A 26,909-nucleotide genomic window follows, 5' to 3' on the forward strand; every position below is an offset into this window, starting at 1 on the left:
AACTTAACCGTACATTTGCAGTTCCATCGATTGTCCAAAGTCTTGTTTTTTTTTCATGTTACAATGCCTGCACAAGTTGTTACATTGATCCTACAACGTTGCAGAATGTTGCAATGTGTTGCAATCGACCGACAAGATCGTGATATGTCTTTATAAGGATCCATGGACGTAACAGGTCCAAGGAGACTACGAGTCGTTCTAATTTGACAGCGTCCGTGAAATCTACAAACAAGGGTAAGCTGATACCATAGACGAGGTATACGAGTAGACCTAACACCTTATGGACTCTTGTGGTCCAATCTGACTACCATACCGACCTGAAAATTCGGAGGTGACTTTAGCGTCCTCTTCTCAGAGCTGACGGTCAGTTGAGAAACTAATCACTGAATTGATGATTCTAATGGTCTACAATAGTGAATGTATTTCATTGAAATTTACTTACGAAGCAGAGCTCATAAATACCTACAAAAAAGTATTAAACGACATTTCCGTAGAACGTCAAACAAATTTACTAAAAATCAAAAACGAATTTTTAAGAAAAATCGACAGGGATTAGGTGCAGAAATTTTTCAGCGATATTAAAAAATTTCAAATCATTCTGAAAAAATTATTTTTGGTTCCAGGGATCAATTACAATTATTTTTTGTGAAAACACATATCCCCGAAATCCTAAGCACTTTCGAGGAAAAAATTCTTTACCGAATTTTATATTCCCAATGAATCGATAGACAGTATAGCTTTCATTCCATTAAAAAAAAATAAAATACCTGTAATTTCAATTTCTGTCTTACTTCCTCTTGTGTTCATTTCTGTAATCTATTGGTAATGTAACACGAATGGGGCTCTATAGCCCCAGAAAAATGGATCGAAAAAATACATTGGATGTAAAGTCTACTCGTATACCTCGTTTGTGCTGATGCACGACGCCATACTACTTGCAGTCGGTAAGATAACATTTTCAATTTTAGTAATGATAAAAAGTCACACACTCGGTATGGCGCCTCACGAAAACTACGATTTTATCGCCTACTTTTGCTATCTTTGTTTCCACATACTATATGCAATGAAAAGGAATTTTTAATTTTATTTTACTTGGAAACAATATTGTTTATAAATAAAGTCTTTGGAATATTATCATCAACGCGAAGAGTTATCAACAATAAGATGATGTTTTGTCAATGAAACGACTATTTAAAAGATTAGAGTACAGTTTTAACCACGTTACGAATTATCTTTCAGCAACATGTCTTAAATCACGCAATAGGTCGAGATAAGATTAATGCTCCTCCATGTGTAAAATAAGTTTATGAAAATGTCAATTCTATGTACACAAAGCGTTAAATTAAAAATTACTTAAAGAGGGAATATAAGTACGTATCTTGCAACAAAACGTTTTAAACACGCGTCCAGTATCGAAAATAAACGAACGAAACATTTCCTTACGGATTAATTTATCCCAACTCGCTCTTCGATAATCGGTACTTTCTTCTAAGAATACCCATGCAAACTTAAACGCTACGTTCTAAGAATAACACTTTCAGTAGGCGCGTGCATCCGATGAATACGTGCGGTTGCCAAATCGTTAACGTAATCTACTTTTTATCTTTGCATACTTTTCGAGTCCGAGTGTCACGTTTTACTGAAACGTGCTGCATCAGTTGACCGAGTCCGTACACGCGCGTATATCGTTTCCCACGAACGTGGCCGGTTCTTTTTAAAATATAGTCTTATGATCCGTGATAAGAAACTGATCGGTCCACGGGAAACGCGACTTTTCGACACGCCTTGTCTCGTCACGTTTGCCACGGGTTTTGCAACGTGGTGTCACGAGTTTTCTGAACGGCTCACCGACCGGGACGGTGTTCGTTTACGTTTACAGCGCCGTTGAACGTGTCTCTTCAAGGTCACCTTTAAATCGCTTAATTATCGCATAGGTGCATAATGTTAATTAATCGTGCTCCTTGCGGAGCATTGACATGATTGCGTCTCTGGACATCGAACATCGACACATTACGCATGTGCGTGACACGGATGGGAATACTTGCCTCTCCGTAAAACTGAATCCGGTCACAGTCACGCGTTTATCGGTAATCTTTGCCTCCGACAATATTGTCTCCATGGAAGGGTTATAGATATTACGGAATCATCGTCGAAACGAATGTTTAGGGTTCCTGAAACCGAATCATCTCTGATATAGTCGCGTTGCGTTATCAACCGATATTACGTCTATCGTGACATAAAATATTTATGACGAGAACGAATGAGTCAAAGTTGAGATTTCCAAGATTTAACACTTTGACTGCCACGCCACCCACATATGGGTGACAGAATTTATCACTATGATACCAGAAAAATTAATTCTCAAGTTACGACGACGAGGGAAATAAATTTGGATAGAATCTGTAAACTATAACAAGGTTGCAAAAATAAAATTCTAGGTTACGTAGCCTGCAATGGTCTAAAATCAAAATTTTACTTTTGGCAGTGAACGTGTTAATCTGTCTATTTAATAAATGTTAACGTTTCGTGCTCGAACCTTGAAATCTCACGTGAACATTTTACTAGATTTCTTTTTTGCATAGGTCTCGTACGAACGACTGGATGAAAAATATCACGTGATATAAAAAGAATATCTCTAAAGCTTCAACGACCTTGTACGATGGCTGTTATCTTCGCGAAACCGGTTCGCCGTTGGATTTATTTGGTTTCGATATCGACTGTCGCTTGGGGAGTTCAAGAAGGCAACTCACGATTAACAGTGTTGTCGAACATTAAATTGTTCTTAACCGGAGATTTTTCGTTCTTTTTTTTTTTTCAACACGCATACACGTGACAACCGACGATAAACAACGGCATAAAAGTAATCTGAGGAACGCTGGTATTCTGGGGTATCTCTAGTACCAATTAAATTAATTTTCTGAGAAATTCTCTACAGCAGTTCTGCGAGGTTCGAGTGTACGTCGAGCACGCATGCAAGTCATGGTAATTCTAATTAACCGTGCCCTGACTTCATTATTACTTCCCTTTCTCGTTTTTCACATTAAACATATACTGTCTTGTCTGTCGAGTTATCGTTATGTATCCAATATAATCATTTATTAATTTCCTAAATACAAGTACTTTTTTTTTTTTTTAGTTTCGTATTTCTTGCGTGCAAATGATGCCTGCCCGCAAAGTATTCTCTTATTCCCGTACACGAACAGGATACAATCGTTTATGTAACGTTTAGTGAATCAGTTTATAAGTTCACATGGGAGAAGAACGAACTCCAGTATTGTGTCGTGTGGGATACAATTAAAACATAAGCGTATGTTAAGTTCACGATGGACGATAACTGCGCGATTGGTCGACTTCGATTCCGTATAAGACGACTTCTTTAATACGATTAAACCGTCGTTTTGGTATATTTAAAAGTTACACTTTTCGTTCAAGTTGATCAAATTATTAATAGACAATTTATCTATTATTATCATTATTATTAATATTATTATTAGCGGTAACCTTTCCAAAGATCGATGGGTTTTGTACATAATGTACAATAGATGTATAAAACTGTTCTTTTTCGTATCATGCACCACGAAAATTCAATTTAGTAAATAACAGCCGCTCCTGGTGCACACGGTATCATAAACTTATGATTCTTGTCTTTTTTATAAATTGACAAGTAATCGTTAATTATAAACATTGTTCTCTTTTTCACCATTCACTCGTCGTATTTTCCTCGTGTGGGAACGTTACAAATAAATGATATTTGTCTCCATGAATGATCGACACAGCATTGAGAAGATATATTCGTTCTTATCTGAAGTATTAAAATATAAAATAATCGATCGTTATTCCTAACGTGAATATAAAATTACATAACATACATATCTGTAACTTGGCAATTTCAATAATAAACAGTCACTATGTAACATTAGTAGTCAAATGAGAAATACATGTAAAATTTATTCAACGACCGATAATCAGAAAAATACTATAGATCTTCGGAATCAATCCTCGCGGATTGTCCAGATTGTGTCGACCATGGGACACCGCGAATTCACACTGTACGCGATAATTATACCTGCCGTGAAAAGGATTACAGACGATTCAATTATTTTACTTGGTTATATTCAGTCCCGTTCACCCCTTTCTTCGGCACGCTCTTCCGCTCTCGCTTTCATTCTGGTAATAAATGCCTGACCTTTGCTCTTTCTAAAGTTCTCATATGGATCATTTAAATTTATACCAACGCCTTTGTATTGATCGTTTTTATCTCTAATTTCACCTCCCGATATGGGAGCCTCGATACCCTGTTCATTGGCACCAAGTCCTGCACCGCTCCAACCCATTTTCTTGAGCAACTGATGACCTTTATTACTTTCATCGAGACTAATTTCCTGAGGAGCTTTACTGTAAGTCGAACCGCTGAAAGTAAACAACGCGTAAGAATCATGCTTTATTAACACGTTGACAACCACGCTAGTTTTCTATGTCTAGAAGGTGTCCTCAACATTTGTTCAAATTACAGTGTGAAAAATCGAAATATTCGATGATAGTAAATAATTTTGTGACGCGTAAGTTTCAAGCACCGGTCACCAGTAATCACCATGGCAGTCAACGTGTTAAATTGTAAGCCGACTTTTGATCGATACTTACAGGAAGCTGGGCGGAGTTGGACTTCGATCTTGCCTGTCCATTCGTCTGTCGGGACTTCGATCTTTGTTGCTATTCCTTCTCCTCCTACTTCTGTTATTGTGATTGCTATTGCGGCTGTTGCGTCTGTGATTAGTTGCCGGAGATCTGGATCTGCTTCTGCCCCTCGACCTCGATCGTGACCTACTTCGCGATTTACTTCGATATCGTTTCTTTGGTGGACTAGGACTTTTCGATCTTGGCCTCAAAATTGGCGACGGTGATCTCGATTTTTGCCTTATACCAGCTATTATGTCCTCTTCCTTACGCTTACGCGCAGAATTCTTCGCTTTATAATACTCGTATAAACCTAATTTTTCCCATCCGTCGCTGAAATATATTGAATTTAACATGTATTTATCGTTAGAAAATAATATAAAGATTACCCATGAATTACTATTTATCATTCAATAGTAATACATGAAAAATCCTCGCATCGTTAAATTCAACGTTTATACTGTAATTTTATATCGTATAATTTATATTGTAACTATACCTGTCTCGCGGAGAGTCATGATTTGGTGGTGCATAGAATGCTTCTACAGCTGCAACTAGTCGATCACTTGGTGGAGCAGGCGGTGGAAGTCTAATAGCATCTGGATCCAGAGGTTTATATTCGGCGTCTTCTAATTTGATTAGAGGTACCATCAAACCAGCAGGAAGTTCATAGTAAGGCATACTAGGCATTAAATCTTCAACGGAAGGTTCGTGTATAACAGGCGGTGGACCAAATCCTGGCGGAGGTTTTGAAAAATCTGGTAATGGAACGTTCGTAAATGGCGGGGGTTCGCTTCCAGGAGGTACACCCCATCCAGGTGGTGGCTGACTGAAATTTACATCTGTACCAATTGGAGCAGGAGGGCCGGAATGAGTAGGTGGTATGGACATATTCTGCTGATTCTGTAGAGCATTATTTTTGGTTAGTATATACGGAGTATATAAAGACGAATTACATAGAAGTTATTGATATACCAATTGCGGTGGCGGCGGCGGTGGGGCTTTCAATTGTTGGTCAATCGCTATTTTTTGTTGCTCAATATTCTGAATTTGTCGTAAAGCATGAGTAACAAATGCTTGATGTTGAGTTTGATAATTATCAAAGGTTTGTTTCGTCGATGTTGTGATCGGTGTAATTGCACTGGCATGTTGAGCAACCAGATTAGCCTGATATTCGGACCAAGACGCACTTGGTTGTTTCAACTTATCTATAATTCCTTCATCAAAGTAATTATTTTTTGATTCCCACAAACTTAATAGTTTATTTAATTTATTAAGTTGTTCATCTGATGCAGCTAGTGAAGTGTTACAGAACATGGGAACAACAACACTTTCCATTGCCTTGCGAAGATCCATAGACTTTTTTCTTGCACTAAAGAAGTTTAAAGTTAAATATTGTGCACAAATACTATACGAAAATTATCAAACTTTATGGTTATGAATATTATTGTACCGAAATCGGAATATCGAATTTTACATTTGTTATACCATAAAATACATTTTAATGTAAAGAACATTTGTAGTAAAACGGAACATTTAATTAAGAATTTTATAAATGCTGCAAAATATGTAATCCACAAATAATTTCTAAATAATTATTATACTTACCAATGATGCAAGACATCATTGACCAAATAGATAATATGAAGTTTATGACTAAAATTTGATGCTTGAATTACTCTGAAATACACATTAAAAAATTAATTCTAACATTATTCACTTCGACCATTGAACAACTAAAATTGAAAAAATACTTACTTTTTTAATAAATGATCTGCAACAACTTGATTACTTTGTGGAGTAACTGAGTTCTGAAGTATCCAGGCTTTCCCTGCACTAATGCTGTCTTTAGTGCAACTATCGATAATAGGTTGTAACACTGTATCGAACGCAGCAAGATCTGTGTTTGTACTTTGTGCATTGTTTTGCAAAGCCGTTTCTTGAGCTTGCCTAACAGCATCTTCTACCCTTCCTTGTTGTTGTGCCATCAGTGCAGCATGTTGCGCAGCCAGATTTTGTTCCGATTGTCTAATTTGTTCTTGTAGTGTAGTCTGCTGCGATTGAAGGTTTGCTAATTCATTTTGAAGCCATCCAGGAGGCCCGCCAATGTTAACCGGTTGTGTAACTCCAGCAATGGGTGGATTCACACCTCCCATAGCACCAGGAACTGGTCCAATCGGTGGTCCTGCATTTCCTGGCCCTCCAATTTGTCCAGGTACTCCAGGTATAACGGGACCACCTTGATTTCCTACTGGTCCAATCCCCACTACTGGATTTAATCCATTGTTCTGAGTATTTAGGCCAGGTGCAAGATTGACGTTATTCAGTGGCTGAGCGACGGTAGCGGCTGTTTGCTGCTGCTGCGAAACGTTTAAACGTGGGTCTGCATTTTGCATTGGATTTATTCCTTTTTGCTTTAAAACTGTAAACGAATGACGGTGGATTATTGTAAGATGTTTGATTCCTTCAATGGATATTGAAAAAGTATACAAATAGTCCAATTTCTGTTGACTCTTATCTTCTACCAGTGCTTAATAAAATTCTTGGCATTTATGAGAGAAGTATATTGAAAATTCAGTAAGTCTTTTGAGAGCACTATACTCTTTCCCTGTTTTATATATACATATATATATATAGACATATGTATACATATATTTTTTTTTTTTTACAGTACTAGGGTATTACAGGGTATATAGTTATTGTAGATGGACTATAGTTCCCACATAGATTGAAGCAATATATTGACAATGTAGTCCGTATTAGATAAGCTCCAGTAAGAATCTTAAAACTACATCTTCTTAAAATCACCATTGCCAAGAAATAGAATATGTCTTTAGCTAAAGCATTCTGCTTAATAAATAGCAATCCCAAAATCTTGAAATGAAGTGCTCATATTCGATGAATAATAGTTTTGTATGTTCACTATGACGAATTCAGACCCTTTCACCCGTATCTCTTTTTCAAAGTCATTCCTTGTTCGTCGAATAAAGCATGGCCATTATGCTTCTCAATTGTTGTAGCTGTTAAGGGGCTGTATCCCACTTACTGGCTTGCTCTGTAGTCACTTTGTACTGATAGTAGTTGAAGTGCTCTCCGCCGAACAGGAAACCAAACTTTGGGTTGTCCTTCTGCTTGTTTTTCGTCATCTGCTCGAACTCTGGTCCGTTGCGAGCCACAAACTGTGCCAGCTTGTCTATGATGTTCCGTAACTCTGTATCTGGGTATTATACCAAAATCAATGGAATTAGTACAATGACAAACTACTTAAGAATTACTTATACAAATATTACAATATAGATGGCAATATTTAAATACAGTACTGAAATAGGATCTCTTATTTTTTAAAGTACGCAGTCCTAATTCAGCCCATCGTAACCTGAAAGATTGAATCTGTTTTGAAAGTTATCATTCTGTGAATATATCTACAAAAAATCTGTCCGAGGATATTTTAATTCGTCGATTAAATAGTTTTGTAATGGTAACCTAATGTGTTGCACAGGTTTACATAACCTACTATTTAGAATCTAATTTTTTTCTTTTTTTAAATATATCTCATTACTTCCGTCGTGTGGAAACTCACAAATCTTCAATTCTGACTAATTATAGTGCTAAAATGATAGATCACAAGCATTACGATTAATAAGGAAGGTGGAATGTTAATACGCTCTCTGAAGAGGGAATGTGCTAGACCGCGCTTGACCGGATCGCCAAATCACAACATTCGTTTCTTACCTGCAGGTGCCTGGTCCATTATCGCGACTACTATTTTACTTTTACACGGAATTCTATCACGTTTGTTTTTAGTCTCGTTAACACCTTTTTGTACACAATCGAAATTTGGCTTCGGGAAACATTATTTTCTCACAGTGAACACGACAACGCTAGACGTCGCCATTAATTTCGGAGTAATTCATGTTTCGTTAATATACCGCTAGGATCGCTGATATTCCAACTTAACACGCAAAAATTACATCCATTTCGACTCATTTTTATTCTCCTTAAAGGTTTTACTTTCCTGTCAATTTTTCGCAGTGTTTGTATTCGTTTGAATTTCACTCGTGATTACTATAGATTGCGACTATTTAAGGTAACAACATATTTCTAGCGAAATATAAAATATTTAGCATATTCCATCATTTTTGTTTTTATAGCGTAAACGTGCTTGATGGTGATATATTCATTATATATGGGAAAAAAACAATTTCTACAATTTCTTTTGCCGTGTTTTAATTTTTATCTTTCTAGAGGCCTAATCATTTATAATGAATAATTTTTATATAATGTTTATGTTACCAGTAATATTGTTCCATATGCACTTAGTAATTGATTTTACTATTTAACCTAAAAATTATCATGTCAACGTTGCCACATATTTAACGTACGTTTCGTTGATGTTAGTTGCATAGGTTTTAATGATGCCGGTAGCAGATGTAAAATCTAGCTGGGCTGATGAGGTAGAGGAAGAGGGAGGAGCATTACCACCACCTTCGGAAACTTATGAAAATGGATTCAAAGTTCTAACAGAATACAAATATAATCAAGATAACAAAAAAACCAAAGTGGTCCGCACATACAAAGTTGAGAAACGTATAGTTTCAAAGACAATTGCAGTGCGCAAAAATTGGGCCAAATTTGGAGATTCTGCAACTGATAGGCCTGGACCAAATCCTGCCACTACAGTTGGAGGTGAAGATGTTTTCATGCAATTCATTTCTAGTAAGGAAGAAGAAAATAAGATCGAAGAGGATAATCTTGATAAACTAAAGAGTATGGGAGATAAAGGTGTTGTCAAGTGCCGTAATTGTAATGGAGACCATTGGACGTCAAAGTGTCCATACAAAGATACTGTTCTTGCTGGAGGTAAATTATTTTGTTGCTGCAAATTTCCTTTCGAGAAAGTTTTAGAACTTTCAAATTTTATGGTATTTACTTTCCAGGAAAAGTACCAGATGATAAGAAGCCACTCAATGCTCCTGGTGCTCCTGGAGCAATGGCAGAATTAAAACCTCAGGGTAGCAAATACGTACCACCTGGGATGCGCGACGGAGGCAATAAACGCGGAGATTCTATGCAAATGCAACGACGCGATGACATTACTACTATTCGTATTTCTAATTTATCAGAAAGTACCACGGATGCAGATTTGGACGAGCTTGTGAAGCCATTTGGAACTGTACTCAAATTTTATCTTCCTAAAGACAAGCAGACCAATCTTTGCAAAGGATTTGCGTATGTACATTTCAAGTATAGAATGGAAGCTGCAAAAGCTATTGCTACACTCAATGGTTATGGTTATGACCATCTTATTTTGAACGTAGACTGGTCAAAGCCACAAACGCATAATAATTAAAATTAAATTTTTATTATCCGGGTTCCGCGGTATGAAAAAAAAAGTAAAACAATTTGAAACTGTTTCTTGATTGTGACACCAAGGGCAGAAGAATAAAGTATTTAATATCATGACACATTGTCTGGAGAGAGGCTCGAGTTAATAATAAAGAAAAAAAAAATATATTTAATCTCAATTTTCAATGCCTTGCCGAATAAATCTTATAGGGTTTAATAAAAAGTATATTAATAGTATTAATGCAGTTTTAAATTAAACTTGATAAATTTACGAAACAGTTTTTCTGCGTTTGGTGTCACAAGTTACCTTCATTTTTAATTCATTGAATCTATTTCATTTACTACTGTAAAAAATAAATGTATCTATTAAACTGTAATTTGTATTGCTAACATTGAAAATAAATCATTTACCATAACGTATTGCATTTATTAATTGGATATTAACAATTATTATTTTAAATCCAACAAAACATTGGTGTACTTTTACAATATGCACATTAAGAACCGAGGGGAAAGGAAATTTATGGGTAAGCTTATCTTCAATGTTTTTATATTAAAATTTTATACTCAACAAATACACTAAATACACTCATCTGTTTAAACGTAAAATAATACGGTATTGCAATAAATATGAGTATCGCGGTTCTACGTTAGACCCTATGCGGTACAATTGTCATTGCAAAATAAGAACAAAGAAATTGCGATAGAAATAAACGTTCACGTGGCACGTATATCCAAAATTAAAACGATACAAAAGTAACCACAGGCGTTCGTTACCTGTCCGTTAAAAACTACGATTAATACTACGTCGCCTAAGTACTTTGAAATGGTAACTCTAATCAACAACCTTACGCTGCTCAACGGAGCCTAACGAATATTATACAGATAGCAAAAAAAAACACATATATTAACTTTTTGTCAGTAAAACAATGTCATTTGAAAATATAATTAACAATAACTGTATTTTTTTGTTTCTCTTTTTGCGCGCGCCAGCTCGAAGCTTCAACCGAAAGACCGTTTCACTATTTATTGTCGATTCCTATAAAATCATCACAGTTTAACGTGTTCTTTACCGACGATCGAATCCAACTTGGTTTCGCAATTTCTAAACGCAATTTTACAAAATTGAAAATTGTCATGACGCGCCGTCTCGGTATCGTGGTTTCTCCTTATTTACAATACTCATCAAACTCTAACTTTCTCTTATAAAAAAGACTTATATATTAGCAAACAATGTTAGTAGATGCGCCGTTCAACCGTGTAATTTAAGTTGTTCGCGAAAACGATCCCTTTGGTCATTCTTAGAGATCATGCACGATCGTGCCCTCAACGTTGAATTCCATCAGTTTCACCGATCAAGCACAGTCACTATTACTCCCTTCGAGCGGATTCCATCAAGATCTACACAGATACATTAACATTCACACGAACCATATATCCATATGAAAGATAGTCTCGAATGAATCCAGGGTCGTCGTGTCTCAGCCGAAATACCTGAAAACTTGTTCGACCGCGAATATACTCTTTCATTAAACGTCGCGTTTCAAAGAACAAGTTCGACTAACGTCGAACAGTCGCTTCTTCAACTTCTATTACCTCTTAGTTCGTCGACGTATAATTTACCAGACGGCGCACTTCTTCTCGGGATTCATTTTCGAACCGAGCGGACATTTGAAATCTTTCGCGAACTCCTCCATGTTGGAAAGCGGGCCCAGAACACGGAACTTCCCTGGACTGTGGAACCCGGTGGTGATGCGGAGCTTCATCGCTTCCGGTCTGTACTTGCTGCACCAGGTATTCGCGGCGCTTATCCAGAACAATTGTTCCGGCGTGTACGAAAGTCCTGGCAATCTCTGTTCAGGATTATTTCGCCTGACCCATTCTTTGTACGCCAAGTAGGCCTCTTTTATTCCGCCATTGTCGGCGATGTTCTCACCTTGGGTGTTTATACCATTCAACTGTAACAGACATACATACTCTAATGTCTTTTTATCTAAGACTTGGTTGGGACTAGACTGTGCCTGAAATACAGATAGAAAAAAGGATAATAATTCATTAATAAAGTAATCTTTCAAGAGCTCACTTTGGGAATCTATGCGTCTGCAATTCCTATAAGTACTTGTGCAAGGAAAAGTGGCTAAATAAAGACACAGAAACGACAGATGACGTAATAATGGAAGTATTTGTTACGTTTAAGGCAACATCTTCGACGGTGTAATTCCCATACTGATGAATGATACACTCTGCTTTTTCAAGGTACTTCTCCTTCGTTTGCGGTGCCCACCAATCGACGAGGTTTCCATTTTGATCGAATTGCCTGCCCTGATCGTCGAAACCGTGCGTTATTTCGTGACCTATGACGAACCCGATAGCGCCGTAATTCATGTATCTTGGTCGATCGTTGCTGAAGAAAGCGCCTTGTAGAATACCGGCTGGGAACTCTGTGAAAGAATTACGTAAATGTCTACTACCAGCCAGCTTTTATTAGCGAAACACTTACGAATACTGTTCTCAATCGACGAATAAAACGCGTTGACGATCGCTGGTCTTCCGTGGGTTATCCAATCGCTCTTATTTACGGGTTTACGTAGTCTACCGAAGGAATATTCCAATCCAAAGAGAGTCAGATTCAGGATACCCTCTAAGTAATTGTCAGTTGTCAACTCTAGCTTTTTATAAAATTCTTCCAGCTTATTATCGTCCAACAACTCGTCTGGATACGCGATGTGAGTGGACATGGAGGCTGCCTTGCTTAAAGCGCTCTTCCTCGTGTCTTCGTCCATCCAGTCGACCTGAAGAAACGGAAAGCTCTTTCAATGAGGATGAAATAAATATAGCGAGGATGATCCTTCAATGGTCTTCACCGATCTATTCCCTCCTACACGACTTAACTTTACATTTGCACAGCGGATGGCGGGTCTTTTTGGACCCAGATAACACTTGTTCTTCATTCATTCTTTTCCTCTATTTTCTAAAACGTTAATATTTCTAGTGTTCATTATGCAAACTGTGACTGTTTACATTTGAAGAACAAGTCTAATAAAATATTCCTTTAATAAAACTAAAAACTATTTAGGACAAACTTAGGATCATTGTGCTACTGCAAAATGTAAGGTACGGGTTAAAAAATAATATTCTACGAAATTTCTACGCGCCTTCTTCAATATCTTGGTGAATTCTTCTCTGATATCGGCCACCATCTCCACCGCGTTCTTCTTGGCATCTTCTTTGAAGTATTTCCTCACGTAAAGGGCACCGACGCTTATGGCCAGGCTACCGGAAACCGTATCGATGCACTCCTTCCACCTGGGCTCTCGTTCCGTCTTCCCGCTCAATGCCGTGGAATATTGCAATTGCCTCTTTCGAATCTCTTCGGTGAGATAGCTCACTGACGAAGCAGCTGCTCGCCACATCACATAGTTCGCCTGAATCCTCTTCGGTGTACTAACCAACAGCTTCTCCAAGGTTGCTATGTAACTGGGAACACTGACGATCACGACTTCATCATCGTTGACCTGAACGTTTGGCGCCAAAATGGTGTTGAAATATTCCTTCCACGGTATGCTAGGATAAGTCTTCGATAACTCTTGCACCGTCATGGGGTTGTAGAGGAGGGTAGCGTTGCGACGCTTCTCGTTGGGCAAAGAAATCTGTGAAATTGATATTCCACCAGAATATTAAATGTGCAGAACTAGGTTTTAACGATTTTAAATAGGTACTTAAAACTAATTTTAATCCTAGGACAAGGAGTATACATTATACTGTTCAAAAGTACTGTGGGGGCTTGCTGTATGAAAGAAGTGGAAAAGAAAGGATAGAGTTGACTCATCAATAAGTCAACTCTATGAGACCCTGCCTTAGACGCCATTTAATGGCCAATTAAGAAATGTATTCGACGAGTGCTTGTGAGAGAGCGTAGCCCTCTGCTGGCGAGTACAGGAGGTGTCGCCACAGTACAATTTTATAAAGCAATTTTTATCGCGTTACAATAGCTTTTTGACGAAATGATGAACTTTGAATAAATATTGTTATCGAGAAACTTACGTTGGCAAGTTCCATCTCGAATTCCAAAGACTCCTTCAGTTCTGTTTGCGCTCTAGTTTTGTTAGCTCCAAGAATCGTCGCGATATCGACCATGTAGCTGTAATAGGCCTGCACGATTTTGTCATCGAATCCCTTTGACAGATATTCACGCGAGAGGCCAAGCGACGCTTGATCGAGCTGCAAAAGCATACAATTCCACGTTAAACGTCGACTCAACTACTTCTTGCAGTAGCATATACATTATTTATCTACTAATTGCCGTTGCACGATTCTGCTAAACGACAGAGCTTTTAAGATGCGAACAAGTAGCGTTTATATTGCCAATTCGCGCGTCGTTTTACGACTAACTTCTCCACCGCACTGATGCAATACTGTTTGCGAACGATCCCATGGTAAACATTTGGAACATAAATTTTACTATTACACACGGTGGTTTCATCGTACGCGTTCGATTCGATGAATGGAAGGTTCGTCGTCGTATACGTACGTCGATTATTCGTCTCGTGCTGTTCTTCAGATCGACTCCGACGCTGAAATCGATGAAGTAATCGACGGAGTAACCCGTTGTCCGGAATTTGTAAACCGACTCTTTCCAATCGAATGCATCTTCGTTCCAATTGTCGCCCTCTAAAACCGGCCAGCCGCCAAGGTTTTGCAAAATCTTCAACAGAGGTTCCAAACCTTGCTGTTCGATGACCGCTGAAATAATTATCGTTTCGTTAACGGATTACTCTTTCACTTAGCGATTCGAACAAATTTTCAACTATTTAAAAAAGAATAATATTGCTTAAAGATAAGAGAATTCTTTCGCGTCGTAAAATGTATTTACTTTTGTTTATGCAAGATTTGTACAAATTCTTCGCGAGCCTGAAGGGTTTTGGCTCGTTCGGCGCGCTCTTCTCCTCGATGCTGGACCTCAGTTGATTCTGCAGCTTGTCGCTGATCTCTGTGAACGTGTTCACGCTCGTTTTGTCATCAGGGATGTGTGTGTTCTTCAGAAAACCACCGCAAGCGAAATCGTAGAAATCGTCGCAGGGTTCCACCTCGGTGTCCATGTTTTTCAATATACCGGATGCTGGAGTTTGCAAGCGATTAACGAAAGCTCCAAGAGACATTTACAACAACGTTAAAACGGAACGTGAGACTTTTTACTAACCCGTGTGAACGCATTCTGGCGTGTAGCAGATGTCTTCGTCGCAGGTCGGTCCTCTGTCTACAATTTGAATGTCTTTTGTGTTCTGATATCCGTTAAGAGCGTCGGCTGTGGATGGTAATCCCTCTGTGTTAACGGGATCTACTCTCGTGCAGGCGCGGATGCAGGTACGGTTGGTGCACAACAGAATGCAATACACGATGCTGTTAATAATTGTTAGTAATTGCTTGTTCTCAAGCTGTGCCAATAAGCATTCATTAATACAGATGAAGTGAAATGGTAAATTAACACGGTGACTGCGAAAAGCCAAATTCATAAAAACAAGTGAATTTTTTAATAATTCACCTCGCTTTCAAATAGCCAAATGGCGTATATTCTACGTATTACTCGTGTTTGAATATTAAATTCTAACAAAAATCCACGGAAAATGGAACAAAAATTGCGAGTTACATTGAAAAATATTTGCAACGAACGAATGCATGAATTTTTAGCGAGCACGATATGCCACGATTATAATTATTTTGAAACGATCTATTTTCTATCGTTCGTCTAGTCATTTCGTTGTTTCGAATTGATTATTATCGATTGCAATGATGGATTAATCTCTCTTGCGTTGGATGATCGTGGGATTTGTTTGGTTTTAATTTGCCAATGATTGCAATCCAATTTCCAAGTATCACGCACAGCAAATACAGGCATTGATCGAACCAGAAGTTGGCAAATGTAAAAAAAAGTGTAATGGAACTCACGACGTACAGATATTTACATATCTCAATTTCATCGGTTCCCATTAGTTGCCGCTGTTTAGTCAAAGGATATTTGTTTGGAAAATACGTTGAATATTTTCAAAGTTTTATCAGAAAACGGAAATACGCGTTTTTTAAAATATTCTACATTCGTATACTGCCTGAACAGAAATGAGAAAAATTACTTTCTATGCAAGTAAAATATTAATATGCATTAAATGGTTGTATCAAATATTTAGTTTTTAGTAAACACAATGGTATACATTGTCCCGAATGAATAAAAAACACATTTAGAAACTATCTTTACAATTAAACTCTTCCCGTTAAAGCAACTCGAACATAGAATAATATTTGTTGCTCGCGGTGCCATTAGTTATTACCGAATAGCTTTCGAACGACCGGAAGCGGGCTGCTGCAGGTGGGCCGGTGGCTTTACGATTCGCGAGACTCGAGGATCGAGACACTTTCCTCAAGAGCGATCTATTATTGATCCTCCGCGTCGTTCGAACTTTTTATTCATTCGCAAAGATAACAGAAAAGAAAAGTAAACGTTTCGTGGGCGCCATCGACCGACTATTAGCTCCTCTGGATAAAAATATTTCGATGATTCAGACCTACGTTATTTTATGAACCTTCCGGTAAGGTCGCAATCGACACTTAATAAAAACATACGAAACGACGAATATACAATACCCGGCACGTGTGAGTAATATTAAAAACAAATTACTGATATATCGCGGTGCGTCAGAGCCGATATTCTTTATTGACGTCACTGTTCTTGACGTCAAATTACGCGGTTTCGATTCAACGCGGTCAGTTTGTTTCCTGATTATTATAACAACTGTAACGTACGATGTTGAGTATGTGAGGAAATAATAGAGTCGCGTGCGTAATAGTAGAGATCGTGTGGGATCGCGAACAATACGTTACATGGGATCTCTTGAACGCCCAAAACTTTATTTGGCACGAGCTTATTGGAAGCTCCGGATCATATTTATGTTCTCTGAGTCGTACACCCTGTATATTAACGTTAAATATAAGTACGTGTGTGCGTAAGCGGCGAGGTGCAGCTAAAAAAACTGTTCTAAAACCTAAACTCATGAATATCATTTAAATGTTTAATAGTAGAGAAAAAGTTAAGTCAGCCATTGCTCTGGTACTCTGATATTCGATATAATGATCAGTGGCTCTTAACTTTTAATGGAGCTCCTTAAAATTCCTGAATATTAGTCAAATTAATTGTTCAGATATAATGCACCAAGCAGGACGAAAACCAAATCAGGAGCCTTCGAGACCTTTTTAGTTTCGATTATAGCAAATTTTTGGTAGTCGATAGAATTTATATTAACACTTACGGAACTAAGAAAATTAATTCTCAAGATTGGATGTTAAAGAAAATAAATCTAGATAGGACTGTTGAATTGTAATTCAATTTATTTTTATTTTCTTTAACATTCAATCTTGAGAATTAATTTTTTTAGCTTCTCGGTAAAAAATCGATGTGTCAAGGGGTGAAAGTTTTGGTTAAACGAGGCTATAAAAATAAGTTCTATGAAAAATTGTGGATATGCTAGTTTCCAATTGTCTAAAAACTAAGTTTCGTTTTCGTGGATAATTCGACTACCAGGCGATGTATTAAGTAATAATATTATATTAAATTGTTAAGCTTTGCTAACTTTGTAACTGTGCTTGCTCACCGTGGGTTTGTCGGTAAAAAATGACAAAAAAACAAAATATGAGACGAGAGACGATAAAACGACTCGCGAGTATTACAAGGGAACGTTCGTCTCTCGAAGATGCACACGTAAGAGCTGTACGGAAAAGAGTTGCCGGATCATCGTCGAGAAACCGGTTATTACGTTCATTTGTTTATTCTTGTGAAACGAACAGGCATTTCGACGAATCTTCCCACAGCGTTGTAAAAATACACGCTGCTGAGAGGCGAATTAACTTGTGGATGCTTGAGGCCGGGTCGCTTTTGACCCGCACGAAAGTTCCTTTCTAACACGTTGCTAACCAATATCCTCGACTATGCTACTTTCATTTTATCACCTTTCGTGAATTCTCTAGTTTAATGAAATTAACAAAATATCGTAATAATATTTGAGACCACAATTAAATGCAGAAGACAACAGATATAATTAATTGCTCTTCGATCAGGATATATAATCATTTCCTCTTTGTTGATATTTTAGAATAAGAATATCGTAATAATATTTGAGCCCATAATTAAATGCAGAAGACAACAAATATAATTAATTGCTCTTCGATCAGGAAACGTGACCATTTCTTTTTTGTTGATATTTTAGAACAAGAATTACAGACAATAATGTTACACGAATTTCCCAATTTTAGACAAATACCAATCTACCCTTAACTATAGGGTTTTACACCATTATATTCCAAATCAAAATTATAATATTTTGTTTAAAATCCTTATCGAACGATTTATTTGAGTAAATATAGCTACTGTTGGGACCAGAACAGAACAGCCCTAACAATAAGTGGCATCATGAGGTTAGGGGAACGCTTCTCTGCCTGGCGTATGCGTTTCCATGTCAATGTATCCGAGCCAAGATAACGGTCGTGCCACTAGTGTTGTAACTGTTTGTGTTTGCTGAACAACGGCCAACAAATGTCGCGTTTGTAGGTTGCGTTTAGTCGCGTGTGTCACGATGGAGTTCGCATTTTGACCAGTAGGACATCCTTCCAGGATTTCTTTTGGCACCGCCCGAATTTAATCGCGATAAAATTAAATTCCAGTTAAATTGTACGCGCGTACCGATTTGTTTATCGAACCGTGCCAAGTCGCGTGCAATTTCTTGGACGTTCTTACCGTTTTTCGACGAACTGCAAGACACAGTGTTCGCCGCTAGAACCCCGAGCGCAACAGCTAACGCGATGCACAAAAGGATCCCGGAAACTGCGATCACGGTCAGCCCTCGTTCCAGCGCCGATCGCCTTTTCCACCATGTTGGATTTCTGAAAAAAGAAACGAGAATAAAGTAAATCGAAATTAAAGTCTGGGTTCTTCTGCTAAAAATTATTTAGCTTGAAAGATATTTTCTGCATAAAGGCACGATGCTCTTGGTCGAACGAGTCAAGCGATGGCTTCTTCTCCCGCGTAAATATGAATTTTACGAGCCAGTTGATGGCAACGAATAATTTTTACGCTTTACGACAAACGGTTCGTCTGAATTTTAATGCTCGTTCTACATTGTACGCGAGATAATGGGCAAGGTTTAGCTTCCTTCTGTGCTTCTGACCTTGGAAGGAAGCTGACAAAGATCCGCAGACATCGATCTTGTCTATTGCGCGCTGCAAAAAAGGTGGAAAAGCAATAAAATTCAGATTTTAATGGGAGCTCGAGATGGTTCGCGTTAACGGCACTGAAATCCTTGGAGCTCGACGCGAATAAACCGCGAAATAATTTGCAAGAACCGAGTCAATGGCGACGAGACGTAGAAGTTCCAATGTTCCATTGTGTGGAAATTCAATTGTTCCGATCAAATAATAATTACACGGTCTCGAGCAAGGGAAACAGATTAATTCGCTGATTAATCAAGGTACGATAGTTTGTTCTTTCTTTTAAATAGGCTTCGACTTCTTCAAGATGCATCTGTTGTTCAGTGTTCTTTCGAGTTCAATGTCGTGAGAAACTTCGAAGCGAGCCATGCTTGCGTCAAGCGGAGTTTTATTAATGATTATACTAAGCAGAATGTTGGTATTATAGTGACATTCCTCTTTACGTAAGTGTTGAGACGAGGTATCTGACAACGAGAAATTAACTTCTCACGAGTCTCTGCACGGAACGATCACATAGTTATTACGACGATTATCGTACAATCTTGTCTCGCAGAGACGAATCGCCGCGGGCAGGATTGGTGCAATCTGTTATTTTTTCTTTTCAAAGATCCCGAATTTAACTTCCACGCCTTCTTTTTGGTACTATCACTATTCTTTTTACTCGTTCGCGATGTGCAAATATTATAACATAATGGAATACTTCTTCCAAGTTTTATAAATCGACGAGTGTGTACACTGCTTTAACGATTTACACATCTTATATGTTTCCATGATATAACCATAAAACTTTTCTAAACGCGTAGTCGTGTTTAATCTCTTTGCGTCTTAAAGTAGAATCGGTTAGAGAAAGTCTGACTGCAACGTTCAATTACAATCCAACAAAATTAAGTGGTCGCTTCGGGCGACTCTGGGAAATTATCTTCATCGTACCGTTAGGCTACCCAAGTTCAACTTGCTATTTTTTTATTTTAAAATACTGCAGTTTCGATATGTATATAATTATAAGTGGTACCGGGTCTTTATAAGACCCACTTGTACACAAAACAAAAAGAGAATGGTGACTAAAACCTCGTGAGATCGTAAAGTGGAAAGTTTCAGCTAATAAATTGTTATTCTCTTTTAAGTTTGTGTCAACGATACGATAGATTAACAATGACGTATTGAAAACTAAGCAGAAACACTAGGTCTGAGACAATGGAAGGAGTAGGGCATAATCAGCCGAAATTTTGTTTGTATTTGTTAATTTGAGCAGATCCCTTAAAAAGTAAACAAGTAGAATGTTCATAACTTCAGGAAAACGAAACTGAAAATTCCTGCCAGTAACAAGATTCGTGCAATTATCGGAATATCGAATTTAGTATGAAAGAGTTTCCCTGGTATATCTTGGCTATCTACGGTCACTGCTGCTGACTCTTTTCACCTCCATCTTTATTCGTTTTTCTACTTTCCATCAAAACGCAACGAAGTTCTGATTTAATTATCGATCAAGTTTCTACCGTGCATCTGAAATTAGAAATCACTGAATACGTGATTCTGTACTTTTTTATCGTTCTACTATAAATATTAATTTCTTAACTCCACTGCTTCCTTAAACTAACATCAAAGAATTCTTGCCTCGAAGTTTGAACCAGTTATGGACACTCTTGAGTTTCTGATGATTTCTTGAAGAGATCCAATAAAAAAAAATCTATAATACAGTAGATTTAATATTTATCCCGACTATTCTTCGGTAAATGTTATGGATTATATTTCACACAAACAAAGAAGCAGTTGATGAATAAAGCAAAGGAATTTTCTATATTATATTCTTCATTAATAAACTGTATTAATACATTACCGATGTTTATCAAAAATAAATTTTTAAGAAAAATCGACGTGGAGTAGGTGCAGAAATTTTTCGACAAAATTAAAAAATTTCAAATCATTCTAAAAAAATTATTTTTAGTTGCAGGGGTCAATTACAATCATTTTTTGTTATTAGACATACCCCCGAATTTCCACGCATTTTCGAGACAAAAATTCCTTACCGAAAATACAATCTGAGGCCAGAAATGATAGCCCAAAATTTCATGCGAATCTTTAAAATGTCATAACTCCTGAACGGATTGGCCGATTTTAATGTTCAAAAAGCCAAACTACGCGTATTTTGGTGTAGAATATGTACAAATAGCAAAAATAATCGAAAAGTTGGTCCTTGACCCCGCAAAATGAGAAAAACCCAATAAAAATGGTCCAATTTTCAAACAGCCATAACTCCTACAATAGTGAATATATTTCAATGAAACTTTTTCCTGAAGTAGTGCTCATGGGTACCTACAAAAAAGTATTAGACAACTTTTCTGTAGGGCGTCAAACAAAATTACTAAAAATCGAAAACGAATTTTTAAGAAAAATCGACAGGGGGTAGCTGCTCAAATTTTTCGGCGAAAAAAAAAGTTTTCAGATCGTTCTGAAAAAATTATTTTTAGTTGCAGGGGTCAATTACAACCATTTTTTGTGAAGAAACATACCCCCGAAATCCTACGTACTTTCGAGAAAAAAATTCATTACTGAAAATATAATGTCTGACCATAACTGTCTGGTTACTCTGATAAAAAAAAATTTCGAAACATTCTGAAAAAATTATTTTTAGTTACAGGGGTTAATTACAACCATTTTTTGTGAAGAAACATACCCCCGAAATCCTACTCACTTTCGAGAAAAAAATTCTTTATGGAAAATATAATGTGTGGCCAGAAATGTTTCTGTAATTTTATTATCTGTCTCACTTCTTCTTGTGTTCATTTTTTAAACCTATTGATAATGTTGCAAGCGGCACAAAAATGGTAATAGGTGTCTAAAGCTCTAGAAACGTGGGTGGAAAAAATACATTGAATTAAAGTCTATTCGTATACGTAGTCTGTGATTATATTCCTCGTTTTTATCACTTCATATGTAGGTATAGTCCAATGATCCGACATTGCCCCAGTCCCGAGTATGCTTGATAATCGCAATTTTACTGTATAAAGTAAATGTTGCAGAACCTTCTTTTCTTTGCAAGTCCTGTTTTTGTAGTACTGCCTATGTATTGCTTCCTTAAACCAACAGCCAAGAATTCTTTGTCTCGAAGTTCGAGTATCTTTTGACCACTCTTGATCTTATAATGATTTCTTGAAGAGGTCAAATAAAAAAACGTCTGGAATATAAGGCGAATATTGCAGAACCTTTTTTTCTCCGCAAGTCCTGTCGTATCAACTGATTGTGAATTATCACAGAAAATTGAGCCGAATAATGCGAAAGCATAGAAAAGATAAAATTGATATTTTTTAGCATAACGTATGCCTAAACATTAGATATCTATCTGCGGCTACTTTGTGGTCCGTGGACCACTGGTTAAGAACCACTGCTCTATATAGATTCTGTTTCAAGCGCTATTTCTGTCAGATCTGTTGTTACCTTGGAAGGTAAACATCGATCATTGTCCATCATCTCACAATGAGCACCGTTACGCGTTATGCAATTGACACTCGGTAGCAGCGATGTAACAATTAATTGCGGGTGTTTTCTAATAACCTTCGATCAAATCGATACGATACCGTGCAATACGTTTATCTTTAGCTTCTAAATATAAGGCGTTCGCCGCTCGTGCGTCTCGACGTTCCGTTTTTACAGACGAAGAAAGCGCTCGATGAAAATCTTGGGTCGCGAGAAAAAGTTGATAAAGGCGGTTCTTTTCTTTTCTCTTTTTACCACGTCGAGCGTACAAGTTGGCGGCTTACCCTTTTACTCTCGATAAATAATTACCGTGGAACGAGAATGTCGCAACTGGTCGCGATACACTTTTAGAGCACCGTTACGTGGAACTTGATTGCCTCTCGATAGCGAAAACGAACTCGTATCGGCGACCAAGCGTGAACGAACACGGTTAATAGACGCCATTCGGTGTTTCCGAATACGGTATCCGTTCCTTTATGAATATTTACTGCATTTAGAAGATTAGGCTTCGTCGTCTTTCCTTGACACACTTGCTTCGAAACTATCCCATCCTTTTTCGTCTCGGTAATTATTTGTTCGTACACGGTCAGTCTTCAACTTTTTGCGCGTTTATAACTACTAAAAAATTGTTTAAACTTCTTGCTTTTCTTATGTATCTTTATTTAGAACACCTTACTTATCCATATAGAAAAGTGAAACAAAATAGAAACGTGTTTTAAAATTGACTAATTTCTTTACGAATTCAAATCCTACAAATTATATTATCTTTCAAAATATTTAAATAAGTTATTAAATTTATTGATTCTGTAACGAATACTAGTTTTCTAAACTCAGATGAAGATTCACACCCTCGCAAACCGACGCCAACATCCCCCATGCGCGGACGTTTCTCAAACTTCTTAGAGAAAAATTGTAATTTTCTTTACACGATGTTGCTACATCCCGGTCATTTTAAATCTTCGTCTCGGAGATAAAAAAGAGTAAATGCTTCTAAAAAAAAAGTAGCACATTCCTTGAACGCATGCAAACGAATGGACTCGATTCGGTTGCACGCAAGAAGGGTTGATATCTCTGATTACAATACGCTAGAGGAATTAAAACGTTACGTGCCAAAGATAGGTAAATACGATAAAAAACTAATTCTAACGAATTGCACAAGTTATGTATTACCATTTTCTACGCTGCAACGAAGATTATATAAAACAAAACACTTTCACCTAATAATTGCGTGGATTTCGTTGCTGTACAAAGTTAAAAATAAACGTGGATGTTAAAATCGTAAAGTAGGAGTTAAACGAGCATCGATACACTGTATGCACGTGTTTAAATCATCCTCATCAATCATAGATTCGATTGTAATGGAGTTCATCGGTGAAGTACAATCCAAGGCTAACCAGATATTTAATATCACGTAACAGAGAGAAGAGTACTCGACCACATTTGTATACATAATAAGATACTTCTATACTTAATAAATCTTTTATACTAGCCATAACTTTGAATACTACTTCATTTGCATATGCAATGTTCGCTGCAAGCGTAGCAGAACTATGCATCTCGAACACAAATGTCATAACGGCGAAACTTTATGGACCTTGACATCTTCGTGCGTAATATCAAATTGTTATTTTGCACTGCTAGTTTCTAACAGTTGTGACGTAAATCGAAATTTCTCGAGGCGAGCTTCTCGTGGTTCTGCGACCTTATTTATGCTGCACGTTTGTAGTTTGCAACTTTGTCTCCATTCTTTTCTTCGTATTTTTTGATACATACGTAAACCATAACAGAACGTTAATTAGGAATACTGATACTAGTTTCTAATTCTGAGCTTCGATCCATTCATCTACGCAATCCAAGACACACAGTTGCATCGTACGAGACAATACAGAAAAATGACCATAGTTGGACGCAGCTGACGTTACGTTATGGCTCTGGCGGCCATTACGTGAAATTACGATGAGGATTAACGATCATCGAGCAGGAGATCGAGCGTTGAGGGCAGCTGCTGGTTACGATAAAGACAATGTAAATAAATTAGTTTCGTTAATGCGATTTCTCAGGCCGCGTACTCCACGATGAACGACGCCGAGCGTAGTAACGAAGTTCGCGACTCGAGTGTATTGACCTCGTCCAGGGACGAATGGCATCGGGACGCCTTGCATCGCGCCGCAACGATCGTGTCAACGGCCTGCACGCGCGCGGGAAACCTAAATGCTAGCCGTCGAATCGGCCAAGGTGAATCCTTTTCCCCGGGAAAATGTCACTGGCGCGCGTCGTCGACGTCCAACGTGCGAGGCAAACGCGTTTAATCTCGATACGATCGTTTATACCTTCCTGGTACCATCGATGGAAAACTTTTTGGATATCTACACTGAGGGTGTAGAGATATTGGGTTAGAAAGTTGGAACGTTAAAGGTTTATAATTTAATAAGCGTAAGTTTAAGTTGAGAATGTGAGAGTCCATAAATAATTAGAAATAGAAAAAAATATATATATACATATGGTACAAATACCAAAGAGGTGTAATTGAAAGTTAAGTGTGAGATATGATGAAGGGGTTGCTTTGCATAATTATAAGAGAAAAGATGAAATGCCTGAAGAGTAGGGTACCACACAGTGTATTTTGTTTATTTTTATTTTTGGCTATTTTATCTTGTATTTTTCTAATAAATTTTGTTTTAGGTTGTCTAGAAATGGAGATCAAAGTTTATTCGTTTGGATGTGTCTTTTACTGTTATTTGGTTTTTATTTCTAGTTTTGAGGAATCAGTAATTTTAAGATATTCGTATGTATTATTAAAATGTGTGTAAGTTTAAGTTCAGAATGTGAAAGTCCATAAATAATTAGAAATAGAAAAAAAATATATACATATGGAACAAAGACCAAATGAGTGGTTAATTTCAGAGATGTAATTGAAAGTTAAGTGTAAGATATGATACAGAGGTTGCTTTGCATAATTATAAGAGAAAAGATGAAATACCTGAAGAGTAGGGTATATCTATTATTGAGATATGTGTAAATGTAAAAGATTAAAAATATGTATTTCACAGAGAAAGGAAAAGAGGTGTTATAGAATCTTTGAATTTGAATTATCTATTAAAGATAATTTGAATTTGAATTTGAACAGTCTGTAATATTTTTTTTTTAACAGAGCCAAAACAGAGTCAGATTGAAACGTGGAAGATCGAATTCTATATAGTTAATTTTGTAGCATATGGATACATACAAATAGCGTAGCGTGATTCATTCGATTCCCAACGCTTTATTCGAATTAAGTGTGATAGATACGAGTGTCAGCTAAGTAGATAATTCAGTTTATCGGATTCCTAGAGCAATAGGTCTTTATCAAATCTTGTGCCGCGGAACATAGGTATATTCTTAATCGTTAAAGCGAAACGTTTTTCTTTTCATTCTAATAAGGGAGGACACGTCCATTGATAACTTTATACAAAAGTGTAAAGTCTGCTAGGGTTGATAAATTAAGCATTTCCAGTAGTGGTGCATAGTTATGGCCGAGGACAGACACAGGTTGACCTACTCCGCCAGCCGCTACTCTAAGAAACTTGTTGCACTCTTCCCAAGTATACATTTCGATGAGGACGGAGGTCTTATCAATGATTCACTACGTTAAATAACCAATTTTTCATAAAATAATATCCATTGAGTCATCGTTCGATTAAAATTTTATTTATCGAATAATCTCACACTTCTTTCTTTCATCCGATGCGAAATTATCAGAATCGACTTAACGATACGAATGTTCTAAGTTTGAAATTATGGACTATCCTAGAGATTCTCGAGGATTGAAGGTGGTCACAATTTTAGGCTCCTCGATCACCTAGATAGTCTTTCCCGTAAATATTTTGGATTCTTTTGGTCACTATAGCCTCTCCACCCCTTCTATTCGCCACTGATTTGTTGTACAATCATGGTGACTGAGAATACGCCGCTGAAACGATAGCAATGTCGCTGCAACTCGATAAACAACTCATCGTAGAATAAATCTTTGCGTATGTGACTCTCGATTCTTATCGTTTGGACCGTTGATACGAAAATTGATTTCCCCTCACGATCGAATTTCCGTACCATTACCCGTATCGCGAAGTCGAGCGTGACCGCCCCGCGACGTGAGAACTCGGCAACGATCACCCTGACACACTTTTCTC

The 26,909-nt window shown here is 37.4% G+C and overlaps 3 protein-coding genes across 7 annotated transcripts in view; 1 reads left to right on the forward strand and 2 right to left on the reverse strand.

The window, feature by feature from the left end:
* Positions 1 to 1,272: 1,272 nt before the first annotated feature.
* On the reverse strand, positions 1,273 to 8,574 carry Scaf6 (SR-related CTD associated factor 6). Of its 2 annotated transcripts, XM_076762203.1 has the most exons (8): positions 8,407 to 8,574; positions 7,721 to 7,891; positions 6,433 to 7,096; positions 6,283 to 6,354; positions 5,650 to 6,046; positions 5,174 to 5,577; positions 4,642 to 5,007; positions 1,273 to 4,410 (listed from the first exon to the last, which is right to left on the reverse strand). In XM_076762203.1, the coding sequence occupies exons 1-8, from the start codon at positions 8,423 to 8,425 to the stop codon at positions 4,116 to 4,118; spliced, it is 2,388 nt and encodes a 795-aa protein (XP_076618318.1). In that variant the 5' UTR covers positions 8,426 to 8,574; the 3' UTR covers positions 1,273 to 4,115. The 2 variants fall into 2 exon arrangements, with proteins under 2 accessions (XP_076618318.1, XP_076618319.1); XM_076762204.1 differs by lacking the exon at positions 8,407 to 8,574 and having other exon boundaries at positions 6,433 to 7,034; positions 7,721 to 7,828.
* A 36-nt stretch (positions 8,575 to 8,610) lies between these two features.
* Eif3g1 (eukaryotic translation initiation factor 3 subunit g1) lies at positions 8,611 to 10,436 on the forward strand. The gene is made up of 3 exons (XM_076762238.1): positions 8,611 to 8,761; positions 9,073 to 9,534; positions 9,612 to 10,436. Exons 2-3 carry the CDS (start codon positions 9,087 to 9,089, stop codon positions 10,022 to 10,024), a joined length of 861 nt encoding a protein of 286 aa, XP_076618353.1. The 5' UTR covers positions 8,611 to 8,761; positions 9,073 to 9,086; the 3' UTR covers positions 10,025 to 10,436.
* A 117-nt stretch (positions 10,437 to 10,553) lies between these two features.
* The window catches only part of Nep2 (M13 family metallopeptidase neprilysin 2), a 28,156-nt gene continuing 11,800 nt past the window's right edge, over positions 10,554 to 26,909 (reverse strand). For 2 of the 4 annotated variants that reach the window (XM_076762205.1, XM_076762208.1), the window contains 9 exons: positions 18,800 to 18,945; positions 15,221 to 15,358; positions 14,894 to 15,139; positions 14,552 to 14,763; positions 14,065 to 14,241; positions 13,176 to 13,670; positions 12,521 to 12,812; positions 12,211 to 12,461; positions 10,554 to 11,978 (listed from right to left, as the gene is read on the reverse strand). In XM_076762205.1, coding sequence (XP_076618320.1) covers positions 11,640 to 11,978; positions 12,211 to 12,461; positions 12,521 to 12,812; positions 13,176 to 13,670; positions 14,065 to 14,241; positions 14,552 to 14,763; positions 14,894 to 15,139; positions 15,221 to 15,358; positions 18,800 to 18,945 — 2,296 coding nt within the window. In that variant the 3' untranslated portion in view covers positions 10,554 to 11,639. The remainder of the gene's footprint in view (positions 11,979 to 12,210; positions 12,462 to 12,520; positions 12,813 to 13,175; positions 13,671 to 14,064; positions 14,242 to 14,551; positions 14,764 to 14,893; positions 15,140 to 15,220; positions 15,359 to 18,799; positions 18,946 to 26,909) is intronic. The other 2 variants (XM_076762206.1, XM_076762209.1) reach the window with 2 other exon arrangements.

This window comes from Colletes latitarsis, chromosome 3 (assembly GCF_051014445.1).
Source record: "Colletes latitarsis isolate SP2378_abdomen chromosome 3, iyColLati1, whole genome shotgun sequence".
Classification (NCBI taxonomy): Eukaryota; Metazoa; Arthropoda; class Insecta; order Hymenoptera; family Colletidae; genus Colletes; species Colletes latitarsis.